At 37.1% G+C, this 16,531-nt stretch overlaps 1 protein-coding gene across 1 annotated transcript in view; it reads left to right on the top strand.

The window, feature by feature from the left end:
• Nucleotides 1-189: 189 nt before the first annotated feature.
• Nucleotides 190-16,531, top strand: part of EXOC5 (exocyst complex component 5) — a 27,116-nt gene continuing 10,774 nt past the window's right edge. The window contains 12 exon segments of the mRNA XM_085314976.1: nt 190-234; nt 3,696-3,787; nt 7,353-7,500; nt 7,881-8,075; nt 12,349-12,413; nt 12,879-12,907; nt 13,060-13,169; nt 13,644-13,688; nt 13,791-13,931; nt 14,992-15,074; nt 15,540-15,749; nt 16,023-16,058. Coding sequence (XP_085171102.1) covers nt 190-234; nt 3,696-3,787; nt 7,353-7,500; nt 7,881-8,075; nt 12,349-12,413; nt 12,879-12,907; nt 13,060-13,169; nt 13,644-13,688; nt 13,791-13,931; nt 14,992-15,074; nt 15,540-15,749; nt 16,023-16,058 — 1,199 coding nt within the window.

Raw genomic sequence — 16,531 nt, forward strand, 5'->3', positions numbered from 1 at the left:
GAGGCGTCGAGTTTCCGAATCGGTGTTACGGCTCGCGAGCGTTGCGACTCGTTTCTTCYGGCGTGCGCGGTTTTTAAAAAAAAAAACACAGCAAAATTAGCACGCCGTACTGGAAGCGGTTAGGTGTCCGGCCTCGTGCTCCCGGTGCGCCGCCTCGGCTCTCCGAGAGCCCGCTGGTTTCTCAGCGCGATGGTGATAACGTGGTTCCGCTCTCTGAGGGATCCTGAACGTGAGGTACCTCGGGTGCGGAAGGAAGGCYGTACGTTTTGTCTGTGTTGGATCGTGCAGCGATCAGTTCCATTTTCCAGTGGTAAGAAAGATAAAATTGCACRGTAGATGAGGCCTTTGCCTAGACGTAGCGTTTGGAAAGTTGTTTCCCAGTGTGATAACCAGTATTTCTTTTCTGAGTCATCACAAAGGCAGGACAGGTTGTATCAAAATTCGCTAAATTGGTTTGAGGCAATTGCCACGAAGGAATGGGCTTAAAACACGTGCTTGTTATGGGAGTAACCTTTGGCTCTGTGGTGAGGGCAGTGTTTTGCAGCCATGTCTGTGCAGAAGTGTGTTTGAAAGTCATTTGCAATATAGATATGTGAAATTGTAGAGAAGGATCTGTTTTGGAACTGAACAGAATGTGGACTCGATCTCCCTCCAATAAGCCAAAACATAATTTAACAATGAGTGTTGCTAAACTGGATTTTAACGTGGTGCGGTGCAGTTTAGTTTCATTTATACAGACCAGCTCAAACAAGGATATCTTCCACTTCAAGCATCTCTCTTATTGAATCCGTAGTATTGGCTGGATGGATAGGGCCACATTTACAGAGCTAGAGGAAACTTGAAAGCTGTAAAAAATTGACTGTTAGACCTCATCTGATAACAGGCAAAGGACTTGCAAATGACACTTGGAACAGATGATTTATGAGCAGTTTCTGCAGAACTGTGGGGGAAATTTAAAATAGAAAATAGGCTGTCAGATAGATATAGCTAACCGTAATAGCAACATTGCTTAAAAAAGAAAAAAAAAACAGATTWTACAAACAAARCTATACAAACTTACACATTYTACTTRTAGTAGAATGTGCAGTGTCATGACGTGATGCTGTCAAACTTCATTGTTCTTTATAAAATAGATTATTTTAATGCAACCTTTGACACTGAAAATTTGGAAGGAAAAAACTTGTTTCTGTATTGGTCGATATTCTGCATGTAGTRTTATCCCCTGTGTGTTAGTACTTCCTAAATAATACAATATGAGGTTCATATAATAAATGCTAAGAGAAACTGAAGGATTGGTCTTCTRTATAAATATGCCTGAAAAACATTTTCTAGATTATACCCCTCTGTAATATTACCACAGCTATATACAGTAGTGATTCTGACATAAGTTAATCCTAATTAAAATAAGGAACACTTTTTGCTGACATGTCAAAATTGTTGAAACAAAATGCAGGTTTCTAGTTCATGCAGAATAGCGAATGCAGAAGGAATGAGGCAAATTAGGAGACAGCATGAGTGTTGCAGAAGAGAGGGACGCCAGTGGGTGCCTGCCCCACAGGAAGGACTGCAGAGGGACCATCCACTTTGACCACGGCTGGCCCAGGGGCATGGTATAGGTTGGAATCCACCACGACRTTTGTTGCCATTTACCCAGCCAAGTGAGATGCAGGTGAAGGAGTTCTAGGCACTCTGTGTGCATGGGTATGGCRGGAAGTTGGCATTGCTTTTCTTTGAGGGGTTAGAGCTTTTTTTATGAGATTTCCATAGAAGATCAGGCTTTGATACTCTGGCTTGCAGAACAACTCTGTAAATGTTGCGTTTTATGAAGRGGAAAAAAACCCCAAGGTCATATGAGTGTGTGAAGAATTCTTTAATGTGTGCGTCTAAAAGAAGGGAGAAACCTAGGAAATGAAATACGGGTGCCATCAGTAAGCRCTCACTCTTCCCATATGGTCCTTCTGTAGTGTTGTATTTGGCACTGGTATCCTTACACCTGGAATGGTGCTGCAGTTTGGTTACAGGCTCTTCAGAAAAGATTGTGGCAATGACTTTCATATAAAGGAAAAGTGCAGAGAAGAGCTGGAAGGTTCCCCTGAAGGGAATGTTACCATGTTGAGTGGTTCATTTAACCTATAATTAAAGCTGCAAAAATGTTCCCCAACTTTTAGAAGTGAAGATGACATAAGGAGAGAATTTGTATCTAATATGAAAATATTGCATTATAATTTATAAGGAAAAGTATTCACCTAAGGGAAACTTGGGTTGTGTATCAGGAAGAACTGAGATAAAGGGATGAGTTACTTCTAGAGAAATGATTTGCATGTCATATCATCCAGTTAAGCTTGAAACTCGCCAACCAGGCTGAGCAGGACATGCTTACTTTGGTCGGTCTTTGAAAGGAGAGTTACTGGGTGATCTCTTGAAAGGGTGGAATTTTTGTCCTGTATAGAAGGATTCAGCATATTGCAAATTATATTTAAAAAAAACAAAAAAACTTTGGTTAATAGAAGGGCCTAATCAGGCAAGGCAAGATGTGTTTTGGGGATAAATACTGAAGTGGCTTTGCTAATGTGAGTAATCGATAATCTTGAACTGGCAATACTTACTTTCCAACGCTTGCTTTTAGATGTTAAAATAGCACTTTTATTTTCTTCCCTATTGCTTCTGATGAGATTTTACATCTGTCAGTACTAGAACCAGTTTGATACCTGTGAAGTTTTTTTCATTGTTGTTGTTTTGTGGTTGGCTGTTTTTTGTTTTTAACCCAAGTACTATCGACAGGAACGGTGGCAGGTTTCATTATGAGAAGTAAGAGCTGTTGCAAGTACCTCTATTAACCATGACTGGTTTTGGCTCTATACTGGGCTGTATATTACAGTTTATGTATCAAAGTTTTAGAGCTCTGGCTGCGTGTAACTTAAAAGCTTTCTGAAAACTCCTGGTGATTGTGAGAATGTTTAGTTTGGCAATCTTAGGTATGCTAGTGGTGTTAGCATGTAGCAATGCTGTTAGATTGTCAGTGGAGTGATGAATATRTTCTATAAAGATGAATGTTATCAGACTGTGTTTCTATTTTGAGTTTAATATTGATTATGTGAAAAAGCGTTTTGAGCTGATTTAAGTATTAGGTCAACTGAAGTAGGAACTCTTGGATTTATAATGAGGTCTCTGCTCTCGGATAAYGTTGTCAAGTGGAATGCTATTCTGGAAGATTCAGCAGATATTACAGAAGATATTTGTGTAACCTTGTGTTTTTAGCATCATTAATRCACTTTGAATTGAATTTGAATCTTTGTGTTTTGCCACACAGTTGAAGGCTAGTGGGCCACAGCAGGGTTTGGTGATGAAGTATCTTAAATTAGCGTAGCTGATGCATGTTTCGGATACTTTGTAATCACAAGTCATAAGCTCACCTGGAAATGAGGGCAGGTAATTTGCAGCCAACTCTTAACAGACCAGCAACAARTTCTTTGTTAGTACTTCAGTAACCTCTACGCTAGGTGTCCAAACCCACTATATTAAGAGTATTCTCTGCATTAAATATRTAAACGTAAGAGGTAATGGGGGAACTGTCAACACTGTACTTGCTCTTGATTGTAGTAAAGCTTCTAAATGCTTTCAAAATGATGTATGAGCAGCTGCTTAAGAAACTACCTGCTGTGGTACATTGTAAGGAGTTTTTGTTCTGTGGCTAGGAGCCTTTTGTGGCAGATGAATACATTGAACGCCTGGCATGGAGAACACCTGGAGGAGGTTCCAGAGGTGGAGAAGCTTTTGATCCTAAAAGGTAAAATAAAATTGTACAATGGTCAAAGTGGATGTCTCTCTAATTATACTATTTTATTACATGTATGACAAAAAGCCTTTATGTAGTTTTGGTGTGTGTCTAAGAAGGTTTTCATCTGAGAGAATTGCTGGAATTTGTGACCATCAGCTAGTTATTCAGAACCAATTATTCAGTAACAAGAATAGAGAAAATCACTGTCTAATTTATACCTTTCGAACAAGAGAATTAATACTGTTTGTCAGACGTGAATGTTTCTAAAGCACTAAACTTGCTAAGTTAAAACATAAAGTGAGGCTTCACTGCTATGAAAGTTTAAATGAATTTAATGAGTTTTTTGCTAGTTTAGCTCCCTGAAGTGACTTGTTGCAGGACCTATTTCCAGTGCTGGTGCAAATAACAAACATGCATGAACAAACAGGTGGGATGGGAAGAAAGGTAGGAACATGGCAGTGTTGATTCAGGTTGTTTTAACCTGGGCTTATGTGATATAGTCTGAATCAAACTAACAGTTTGCTCCTGCTGAATGGAGATGGTCTTGGGCCCCTTTCTTTGCTCCTGACTGTATGCTGCAATGGCTCAAGCGTGGTCTAGGCACTTCTGTTATCTCATGATAAACTGATTTAACTCACTAAAATGTCAGAAAACTAATCTGAAAAAGACAGCTTTTTTAAATTGGAGTTAGCAAATTTTTGTGACTAGAGAAGCCTAAGAGCAGGTGCAAAGGGAAGAAGTGGTGTGTCTGCGAGCTGGTGGTGAGGGAGGAATGGGGGTAAAGAAGGAGCAAGGGCAGGRTAAGAGGAAGTGAGGAAGGAGGAAGCAGAGGAAGACCTTCTCCTTTTATTTGTGGTGAGCTGTTAATTTGACTTGACTCTTTTGAGAGACCTCGCCCTAAGTCAAAAAACCAGCTGCCTGGTTTCTGGGCCAGCATTGCATGGTGCACTGGTAACTCAGAGGGATGGTTTTATACGACAGAGTTAAATATCTAAGCTTCTATATTCYTAATTCCCGGATCTGCTTTTGTTTTGAAAAGAGCTACTATTTCAAACAGTGAACTTYTAAGCTTTTTATCTCAATATTGGTATTCTTTCTAGAGACGTAATTGGCATAAGTGTGTTTTTTTTTTTCCTCAGGTGAGTGTAACTTGGAAGATGACCTTGATCTTTCAACTTTTCCAGTTCCTGAAATGCTTATAAGCTAGTTGGCTCAACAAAAGGTTTAGCTACCTGAACATTAATTTAGATTATGGTATTCAAAGTGCAATAGCTGTTTTTTAGTGAATTATCACCCCCACACTTTCCTTCCAAAATGAGATTGTTTGCAGTAACGTGAACTAGAACACTGAAGATGTTCAGAAGCTTTGCAGAAAAGCTGTTTTTATTCAAGGGCAGATAATGAAAAGCTTCACTAGCATGGTCAGAGGACATGTTTTCTTGAGAAGTCCTGCTCTTTGGAGGCTTGCAAGAACAACAACGATGATGGACTTGCTAGCAAGATGCTGAACCCTCAGCATTCATTGTGGGATCTGCATCTTAAAAGAGCTTTSAATGTGAGTTAGGTAGGAAGAAGCCTGGAACTGTGCAGAATTAGTTCCTCTAGCTCTTTTCCCGTAGTTATTCCRAGAGTATAATTTAGAGCAGTCAGGGATCTGTACTGATACCAGCTCGCTTTAACCTGTCTTCTGTGTTTCTATTGAATTGCCTGTGTTAACTTCTGCAGTGTACTTTCATGTTTATCAGGACAAGTGGGAGCTACAGCTATAAATATTTTTCTCTTGGGAGTTTCTAGTATGGGGAGTAAGAAAAAGAAGCCTTGTAGTGTGAAGGACATGTTTTCACTTCTCTATTTTTTAAAAAATGGTGCTATATATGTATTTTTTTATTTTATAGATAAGTTGTTGAATTCTCCACTTCTGTTCTCAGAAACTTCAACAGCAGCTACCTCTTCTACTTGATTGTTCTTTCCACTCTCACTGTATTGATTACTATTGCCAAATAAGTGTATTAGTGTAATACCTTTTTTTAAAAAAATAAAAACACACTCCAAACTGAATTGAACGGTCCATTAAAATAAATAGAAGCTATTTGCACTTCTCTAGGCTTTTGTTTGAAACTAAGGTTTGTATCATTGACTATCATTCAAATTACATTTAAAAAATACTTTTCTAATTTAAGTTTTTTTCATGATTTCTCTGGAATCTAATTTAACGTGCTTACTCTTGGGCTCCTGGCAAGCAGGAAAGGGAGGAAAGAAGTCCCAAGTACCTCTGCACAGTGTAAAAACCTGTCATTTTTAGCAGCAGTAAATACTGAAAATTCAGTGACKATGCAACTAAAGAGATTTACATTATTCTCATTTAGGTATTGCTTGGAGAGAGCTCAGACTGTTTGCAAAGAGAGGTACTGTAGTTGTTTGCTGGGAAGGAGTCATGTGAGGATAAATTAACAACCCTCACATCTTCCCTTCTGGTTGTTCAGAGTCTCTGGCCTAAGCATGGGGAGCCAGGAGAGGAACAGCATGCTCCTTCTGCCTTTCAGCAGTACTGCAGGTTGGAAGAGCTTGAGAGTTGTTGCATACCTTCTGAATACAGTGTAAGGTGAAAATGCGGGATCCTAGAAATAGCTTCCAGAAAAGGATTTAGTTGTCATCCTCTCTTCTGCTTTGACATTAAACCTTGATGACAGAGTTCTGCAGTCTTTAATACGTTTTTCAGCTATTAGCATTAGGTCTGTGGTTGTGGAGGATCTGGGAATAATTGTATACTCTATGCATCAGTGACTGGGATGTTTTTAGAAGAGTATGAGCTGAAAGATGACTGGAATGGGATAGACGGGACAAAAAGAGGATTGAGAGATGGAGGGAGAGACATGCTGAGTATGGCAGGAAGAAGCATAGACAAAACTTAAGAATGCATTTGAATATACTGTGTTTGGAATGAGTAATATGTGAGTCTGAAAGAAAAACAAGCGATGGAAAGTGAGAGGAAAAAAATAAATTGGTGTATGTTACAGGAAGAACAGGAATGGAATCAGGAAGCAAAGCAGTTACAACTGGAACAAAGTTATGAAACAATATAGTTGCTTATRTCACCTGTTAATAGGAAGCTAGTCAATTTTGAAGTGTGCTGTACAGTAGAAAGTGTGTTATCCCTTCAGCTGAAGGGATAWAGTAGCCCAAGTTRTTATTTGCCCTGATGAGAAGATTTATTTGAGGAAGACTGGGGAGATGTGGTGGTGTGTGTTTGGGTTTTGGTTTTTTTTGGTTGTTTTTGTTTTGTTTTGTTTTGTTTTTAACCAGTGACAGATCCAGGTTCTTGAGCAACTGGTGTTTAGCATTTTTTGCCCCATCAGCTGTCATTCATGTGATCCCATAGCTCCTAGGTAAACCTAGAGAGTTCTGCACAGCTAAGACAGTGTAGTTTAAAAGAAAACTCAATTTGTAGGCTAGGCCTATATCAGCCTACTCACCACTAGGTTAGTGCTATTTTTTTAAAAAACAATAAAAAGTTTTGGGCACAAGACTGTCTTTTAAACTAAAGCCTGCTTTACTATCTTTTATTTTAAAACAGATTATTGGAAGAATTTGTGAACCACATCCAAGAATTACAGGTAATGGATGAAAGGATTCAGAGAAAGGTGGAGAAGCTAGAACAGCAATGCCAGAAGGAAGCAAAGGAGTTTGCCAAGAAAGTGCAAGAGCTGCAGAAAAGCAATCAGGTAAAATCTGGAGCATATAGTCAGTGCTAAGCTGTAAAAGTTTCAAAAGCATCATATGCTTTGTTAACATGTCTTGGTACAGTGAGCCAGTGCTTGAGATAAAATAAAGAAGGTTTGCTGGAAAACAATTTCCCCTGTCAACAGGGCTTATCTGCAGATTCCGTTAACGACTGTTAGTGTTTCTAAAAGTCGTCCTAAGAGTTTAAGGGAAGACACTGAACTTTGAGCAGCTGTGTGTATTAATTTAGTAGTTCTGAATAGTTCTGAGATGCAGCACTTAAGCTGATGCCTGGATTCACTGTGCTGTTTATTGAAGTGACCTAGTGCTTCTTAAAGTATAGTAAATGGAAATCATGAGTTTTGTGCCTATGTTCTCCCAGGTTGCCTTCCAACATTTTCAAGAACTAGATGAGCACATCAGCTATGTGGCAACTAAGGTCTGTCACCTTGGCGACCAACTGGAGGGGGTAAACACGCCACGGCAACGGGCTGTGGAGGCTCAGAAGCTGATGAAATACTTTAATGAGTTTCTGGATGGAGAGCTGAAGTCTGATGTTTTTACAAACTCTGAAAAGGTAAGAGCTGTCAGCGGGATGAAAGCAGTTCAAAGCAATAAGCAGTACTGCCCTAATTACAAGCTGCTACCATGACTTACCATGGTCAGACTTCAAACCAGTGAGTGACTGACTTGTTAAAGTTGCATTGTTCTGAAATGTAAATTAACAACACTAGGCTGCAGATTGCTGATAAAGTATTTGTATTCAATGATGTTTAATGTGACAATGTGGCATTTTTCATTTTATGAAATTATCAGAGATTTGAGAAATGCTGGGAGGGCAACTTTTAAACGCATACAATATCTGCCTTTTTCCTTTGAACTCCTTGCCTAAGATCCACCCTGTAATGCAGAACGTTTCTGAATGCAACTTCTTTGTGAAGCTTCACTGTGTTGGGTCAGTCCACTCGCCTTGGATACCTTTTTGTCACAGCATGCCTGTGGGCTTTGTATAGTCCTGTGGTTATGTCTCCACCCTCTGATTTAGAAGAACTGGGCAGGAAAACTTCAAAGAAACCTTTAAGCATTTTGTTTTTCTTATGCTTCAAGAGTATGTTTGTAAACCAGAGTCTGAATGGTGTGGCCACCAGAAGGGAACTAAAGAAAGTCTTCAGCTGTAGGCAGGAGGGCACATATAGGATTCTCCTGTGCAGTATATAAGATGAATAAGTTTTTGAGGTGTGTCTTGAAGACTCTTTCTGCTCTCCTTAAATCCTGTGCAGTGGTATACACGATCACAGTCAGGAAAATTTGTGGTATGTGAGAACAGCAAAAATTTAGTTTGCACATTCAGCAAAAAATATGCCTGTACTTGAAATATATTTTATAAAGGATATAAGAATAGGTTAATAGTCATCGCCCCACTACTTAGCTGAAGGTATCTCTCAGGGAAATGAAAAGCTAATAATTTAATATACTTGTACTCACAAGCAGTCAGTTCCACAGTGACTYCTGAATGATGATTTGTGGATATATGGTAATTGCTGGTTGATAGCTTGCCCTAGTGAAAGAGAGAACAGCAAAAAAGCATTTCTGACTCCCAAGGAAAGTGGAAAGGTTTCAACATAACAAAAATTGTTGTATGGGCAGTATTTTTGCAGATCTGCTTAAGATTTCTTTCTTTTTTTTTTTTTTAGTAGAAATGAAATATATGTTTAAAAGAGTAAAATGTTTTTTATTCTTGTGCAAAATATTTTATGCCAGCATGGTATTAAATAACATAGCACAAGTTAAAGAGAATTATATGCAGTCTGATGAAGGATCTCTTTTTCAAAATTCTGCTTTTATTCTACTTGTTACTGCAGGATTCACAATTTCTAGTGAAGGATCTCAAAAAACTGTGGCAGATTGATAGGGTAAGCCTGGAAAGTGACAAACAAATTAATCCTTGTCCATCCTGAAAAATAAGACATTTGACAGATTTGTAGGATGAAAAGTACAGTAAAGTCCAGGCATCTTGTGTTAGTTTATCAAGGAAGTGCGTGGGAACACAAACAAGATTTTCTGGGTACAAGTTGTCCTGTACAGATCGCTTTTGGTCAGGGTGGGCTAATTCTGTTCTGTAACTTCTTGCTTCTTAATTTAAATAGTAAATAGAAAGTGTTTGTAAAATAACCTGCCTAGGCAAGTGCTGTGAGTTTTTTAATGCGTCTTTGAGTTAAAAATAGTTTTGTAGTATGAGACAGCAACAAATATCCTTAAATGTACACCATCAGTGCTTTGTCAGTGTTTTCTGATCTTCAGCTGATGTGGTTTTAGACATTCTTCTGGAGGATATTATGATTTTTTTGAACTGTGCAATCCTTCAATAAAGCTTTTTTTTTTTTTTTTTTTTTTTCCTTAAGGCATTGAGGACAGGCTATATGGAGAAAGGACAGGCAAGAAAGGAATTACATGTAATTACTTCCTAGCAAATTCATGTTTTTATAAACAGTGTCAGTTCTTACAGTCTATTGGATCCTTACCTCCTCTTTTTTTTCTTTTTTTTTCTATATTTGTATTGTCACTTTCTGCATTACTTTCTTCTGAGCAATTGCTCTGCTGAGCAATTTCTAATATCTGTGGTCTGTGATGACTTGTTTTCTATTTTCCGTTGTGTCCTGTGCTATGTATTCCATATCTTAATCCTCTTTGGACTTCTTACTGCTCTTGCACTTCCAGCTAACTAGTCCTCTGTGTTGAAGAGCATTAAAGTGAGCAAATTATCAGTTAAAATAATTCAGTTTTCAAAATGATCTAACAGTTTACTTGTTCTTCATGCAACAATGTTGTCTTGTGTTTGTTTAACATGCTAGCTATTATTTTTAAATCATTTTCTCCRTGTCTGTTCAATGCTCAGTGTTGTTCTCTTATGCCTTTTAACTTCTTGTTCATAATATTATCTGTTAAAAATTTTCTTTTACTGTTCTTTTTTTCTGATTTTTTTACAGATATGGTATAGCCTTTAAGTTATATTTTACAGAATCTATATTTATTTTGATTTAATAGTTTACAGGAGCCTGATTAAATTAAAAATGGAATATGTTCTGATTTAAGCAGAAACCATGGAAAATTGATTTGTCATGGTTTCTGTTGTGCATAAGAAAAGGCCCTAAATTCAATAAAATCTAAGAAGTTAGTTAACAGCTATTGTATGAAAAGAAGACAGAAAATATGTTTTTGTAATACTGGCAAATAACTGCTAGTATATAGGCCATCCTAATGACATCAATATTGATCAGGTTTGTTAGGTATTAAGGTTGCTGTAAGTTAATAGAAATAACTACTTTTTCACAGAATTTATTGGAGGAGCAGAGGTGCTTTTGACTTAAGAGGCTGTTGCAGGGTGACAGTTTAAAACATAAGCTTCTCTTATTAATATGGGTGTACTTTATTAGAGTTCCTGGTTTTGCTGGGCAGCCAAACCAATGTGACTGTACTATCTATTATTACGGATGTGCCTCGTGCTATTCTTGAAAAGCTTTAATCCAAGCCCCACATAAATAGTGGGAGAATACGATTTCGTTGCTTCTTCTCCTGTCACTCAAGATCTCTGGAACATGGCTAACAGGAAAATAAGATAAATTGCATGTTTTTCACGTATTCAGTTGCGTTAAGTCATAAGGTAAAGGCTTTGCTTTTGCAGTAGCTAGACCAGAGTAGTTTTCATTGCCTCCTCCAAGCTCCTTTTGGTCCCCAAGACTGAATAATAAAGCCTCTAAAGCCATCACAGAGCCATGCCCAGTTCGGACCAGTTGACATTCAGTGAGCTAATTCCGCATCGGTCTCAACCAGCTGTCTTCACCGCACTTTCGAAAGTGGTGACTGATGTTTCTGTAGTTTCAGTTAACCTAGTAAAACAGTCACTAAGTGCTGCTCGGATGCACTTCCCATGCTGGCTGACTGTGGAAAGAGAAATGCTAAAAGGTTCTGCTGTCCAAGACAGAGCAGAAATGTGCCTGCTGCCTTAACYGTATTTGAATTTTCTGTGTCCGTGCAACTATTTGTACTTTGTAGATGCAAGATAAACGAGCTTTTGTCTTAATCTTTGCTTTGACCCTCAGAGGTTATGATTTTTGTATACAACTTCCATTTCTACTCCTTGAGAGGGTTTAGGTACTCCAACTATGCTGTGTGTTGATTTAGTGATGTCCCCCCCAACTCCCAGTTCCTTGCCTTTCCATGTCCCACATTCTCCAGCTTTTCTGCATGCAACTGTTCTCTACTTTCTTCAAATGAAAAGAATTCACTGCTGCTTTTCCTGACATGTCCCAAAGTGTCTCTAACCATTTCAYTTTGGAGCTTGGGAGGTCTCCTCTGTAGTTTCTTCTGGTTAGGTGTGGGTCAGTAAACTGACTTGTATTCTAATACCTTGTAAACTATGATGTTGCATTTCAGCCAGCTGTGTTTTATAGTTGTATTCAGTATTCCTAAGTGGAAGGGTGTAAAATGGCATGAGATTGCTTTAGTCACATTTGGTCTGCAAGCTCTGTAGTTATGTTGGCATAGTGCAGTGATGAGCTACTTGTCCGAGCAGCTCAGATCCGTCTCTCTGACGAACTACAGAGATATGGCCAATTTGAACGCTTTTTTTTTTCTTTAAAAGTTTTTATCTTCTTATTGGCCTATATAATTTTGTATTAAAAAATTAATCATCAGGAACCTGAATGAGGTAATCCTTTCAATGAATACATCAACCAGCTTTAGAAATAGGAAGTACGTATGTGAAAACAGAACAGTGGAGAAGGAAGAAAGGAAGGCTGCATCATCAGACCTTCTTTAGTAACTGTCTGTCATGTTTTTCCTTCTAACAGATTAAAGAGGCAGCTGATATTATTCAAAAACTACATTTGATTGCACAAGAACTGCCTTTTGACAGGTAAAAATCCTATCTGAGCATCTTAAAAAAACAGAAAAAAACAACAAAAAATCCCCCTTTAYGTAGCTGTAACTTTCTGATGCTTCTCCTGTCTTTTTTTTGGTGCTTTACTTTATTCAGTGATTCATATAGTAGCTTTTGAGATGGATTGTGTGCTTATTTCTGTCCTCTATTCTTGAATTTGTGTTCACATAGTCGTGTTTTAGGATCATCTTTACATACACATCTTAAACTGCTTAACAGACTTCTAATGGGATAATTTCAGTATGCTGACTTAATGCTAGATGTAAATTAGATGCCTGTAGGTTTTCTATGGATATAAAACATGCAACTTTTCYATCATCTTTTGTGTTATGCATTTCCATTTTAAAATAATTGAACGCCTGTTATTAATGTACTAGGGTTTCTGTGATTTCTGGTGATGCGGATTTGAATTTAAACATGGTATATTTTTGATGTTAACAGGTTTTCTGAAGTAAAATCGAAGATTGCAAGTAAGTTATATATGCAGTTCAATCCATATTACTATGTTTGAATTTTTAAAGCTGATTAAAGAAATCTGCAGTACTGTCAGTATTACAATCTTTGTCAGTGCTTGTATTGCATAGCCTGATGGATTTTTGTTATTCTTCCTATTCCTTTCCAGGTAAGTACCATGATTTAGAGTGCCAGCTAATTCAGGAGTTTACCAATGCGCAGCGGAGAGGTGAAATCTCCAGAATGAGAGAAGTAGCAGCAGTTTTACTTCATTTTAAGGTAAAAACTAAAGATTTTAATGCTAAAAAAAAAAAAACACAAAAAACCTACAAACGTGCTTGTTCTAAGTGAAATATTTCCACAGGCACAACCCCTGTATCAGATAATGCATGCCTTTAAAATTACTCTATTGTTCTATCTGAAATCAAATGTAGAGGGATAAAGGAGGCAGATTATGGGAGATCAGAGGCAGTGTTATTAGAGACCTAGTTCTGAGATAATCTTATGCGTGTGCTGAATTTGGGTTTGAGGAGAGAGTGTCAAAACCTGCAATGTTTATCCATAGAGAATGGTGAGAGAATAGTTATGTTAGATTCGTGACAAAAATGAGTTTGAAAGAGTCTACATTTCTGATTAATCTATTTTTTGAAAAAAAAAAAAAAAAAGCTTCATAGGAGTTATTTCCTTTATTTCATTCTATACTGAAAGCATAGAAATATGTTTTAATTTTGAATTGTTTTGCTCCTTCCATAGGGCTATTCCCATTGTGTTGATGTGTACATAAAACAATGTCAAGAGGTAATGCATTTTATGTTTTACATGCATCTCTTCAGGTGTTGATTTATTTAGTCCTACAGGATTTTGTAAATATATTTTTGAAATATGCTTCTGAAATCCTAGGGTGCATTTTTGAGGAATGATGTGTTTGAAGATGCAGCCATCCTCTGCCAGCGAGTGAACAAGCAAGTTGGAGAAGTCTTTAGCAATCCGGAGACTGTATTAGCCAAACTCATTCAAAATATCTTTGAAGTTAAACTTCAGGTATTTCAAATTTTAGCATGCTAAAGTTAGTTGAGGAAACTTTCATTCATAAGTGTTATTTTTAATAATAACAGTCACTGAGAATTTATAATATTTGTAATCTTATATAAAGCTGTAAAACCAAATCTAATTTCTCTACAACAGTTCAGTCAGAAAATCATGTTTATTTCAAATAGAGATGCTTGTACTCCGAATGCAGTGTGACTAAAAAAAAAAAAGTTGATTACATAAACTTATAAGGAAATCAGTGTATTTATTAGCTAATTCTCAAGAAGTTATAGATGTATTTGATTTCTTCCGTAGCTCCTCTACCCAAAACATGTCAGGAAAAGAATTTTACACTTAATAAATATCTTTAATCTGTTCATTCTTGGAATTGGTTTTCATGTGTGAGGTTAGCATTGAGTAAGCAACAACAACTTACACTGGGAATATTGTCCCATAGCTAATACAATATTTATATGAAAGTCTGGYGTAGTTGAAAATGCTGTTTCCCATCCTGTGAATATACTCACTTATGTGTGTAAAATYAACACAATGCTGTTAATTCTCTTTATCAATAGTAATACTGATGTAGAGATTGAGTTTGGGTTTCATCCCAAATTTGTGCATCAGTTTTGACTTAGTATTTTATGGCAAATGTTCAACAACATGGAGGTTATGAGCTTGCAACTGTTTTGTAAATATGTATGTGGACCTGCACACCTCCTTTGCTTAGTCTGAACTGCAGAAATGCCTCCAAGTCCTCTAGTGTTTTTGATTCTCAGCTTTTTGTGTTTGTTGGCAAAGTATATATTCAAAGCACCGTGTCTTTTGTCTCTAACTCACATGCTACTACTTTGTATTTTCAAATTATTTCCTATAAAAGATGTGTTTCAAATCTGTTCCTCTAGATAAAGCAAGATCTGTAAATTAGAGACTGAAAAACAAAGAATGTATGAATTACATTATGAAGATGCATACTTTATGGTGAATTCTGTGTAATCTAACAAGTAGGGGAGATGAACTGTCRTTGACACTTAATCTTCTAACAGATAGCTGTTTTACCTAAATTTTGTAGGGTTATGTAAAGGACCAGCTAGAAGAACACAGGAAGTCAGATGCAGAACAGTACCTGAAGAACCTCTATGATTTATATACCAGGTACTTAAATATTGATGATGAATTTATTGTTGTAGATATCCTCTTGTAATAGGTTGATTTATTATTAAGATACAGGAGGAGATGCCGAAAATGTAAGGGGCTCATAAAAAAGCCTTTACAATGATTTAATTCCTAAAGAAAACTTAAAATAGCTATTATTATTTTCAATGGAGAATATCTAGGATAATGATCTTTGAGAGAAAGAGTAATATGTCTTTTTTTCTTTTGAAAATTACGCCAAAGCCACTCTTCTACATCTCACCTAGTGACTTATGTGATTGCAATTGTATTGTACATAATCAAATGTCAATTATGCAAGRTTCTTTACTTAAATGTAAAGTTGACAGAATTCCTAATTGTTATCAGTATTCTGTTGTGTTATGTGCTTTACAAACATGTAATGCTGTAATTCATACAAATTCAGCCTTCTCCTCCTCTCCCTCTTCTTTGTTTCTTTGCATAAAGAACTACTAATCTTTCAAGCAAATTGATGGAATTTAACCTGGGTACTGATAAGCAGACTTTCTTGTCTAAGCTTATCAAATCCATTTTCATTTCCTACTTGGAGAATTACATTGAGGTGGAAATTGGTTATTTGAAAACTAGGAGTGCTATGATTCTGCAACGCTATTATGATTCCAAAAACCACCAGAAGAGGTCCATAGGCACTGGAGGGTGAGTTTCTTCTGTGAATTTTTTTCTTTTAAAGTGGAAGGGAGGTGGTGAGGGGAGAAACACAGTGATTGCCTTGTCAGATACGTAGTGACCATCTGGAAAAAAGCAGACTTGTAAAATGACCTAAAGCTTTTTTTTATTTTGCTATCACTTTTTTATTTATATTACCTCTGGTATAAGTGTGTTGCTCTTAATACATGTGAAAGGTGATGCATGGTATTTATACACTCACGGGAATTGAAAAATACCAGTTAAACCTGTGTTTTAACTTAGGATGCAGATCCACAAAAGGACTGAAGCGAAATTAAGGTACCTAAAGCATGTGTATGTTTGTATCTAAARGCATACATTTTTTTTACACCTGCCCAGGCCTTGTGGCCCCCGCCTAAGACCTAGGAAGGGGAAAAGACCATAGCAATATCAGTGAAAAAGCTCTTAATAAGCCCAGAAGATGCAGTGGTCTTAGAGAGAAAGGTAAAACATGACTTTGTTATTCTCAGGGTAGAGAAACCCTAATAAAGGAGTGGTGAGAGGTGGGAAAGGAAGAATTAAAACTTGTGTGAAGCAGAGGTGGCGAGACTACTGCTTCAAAGAGCTGCTAGATTTAGTATGTCAAGAATGGAAAGTGATTGATTTGGATAGGACAAAAAACAGCGAAGTAATTAAATGAATTAAAAAACAAAGATATGAAAATTTAATTTTCTTGGGGAAAATCAAATTGACTGTAGTGACTGACTTTATTGGTTGCTTTATGCATGCAAATGTGTTTGAGCATGCTTGAC

This window comes from Rhea americana, unplaced genomic scaffold (genome assembly GCF_003343005.1).
Source record: "Rhea americana isolate MKP2758 unplaced genomic scaffold, rheAme1 scaffold_42, whole genome shotgun sequence".
Taxonomy (NCBI): domain Eukaryota; kingdom Metazoa; phylum Chordata; class Aves; order Rheiformes; family Rheidae; genus Rhea; species Rhea americana.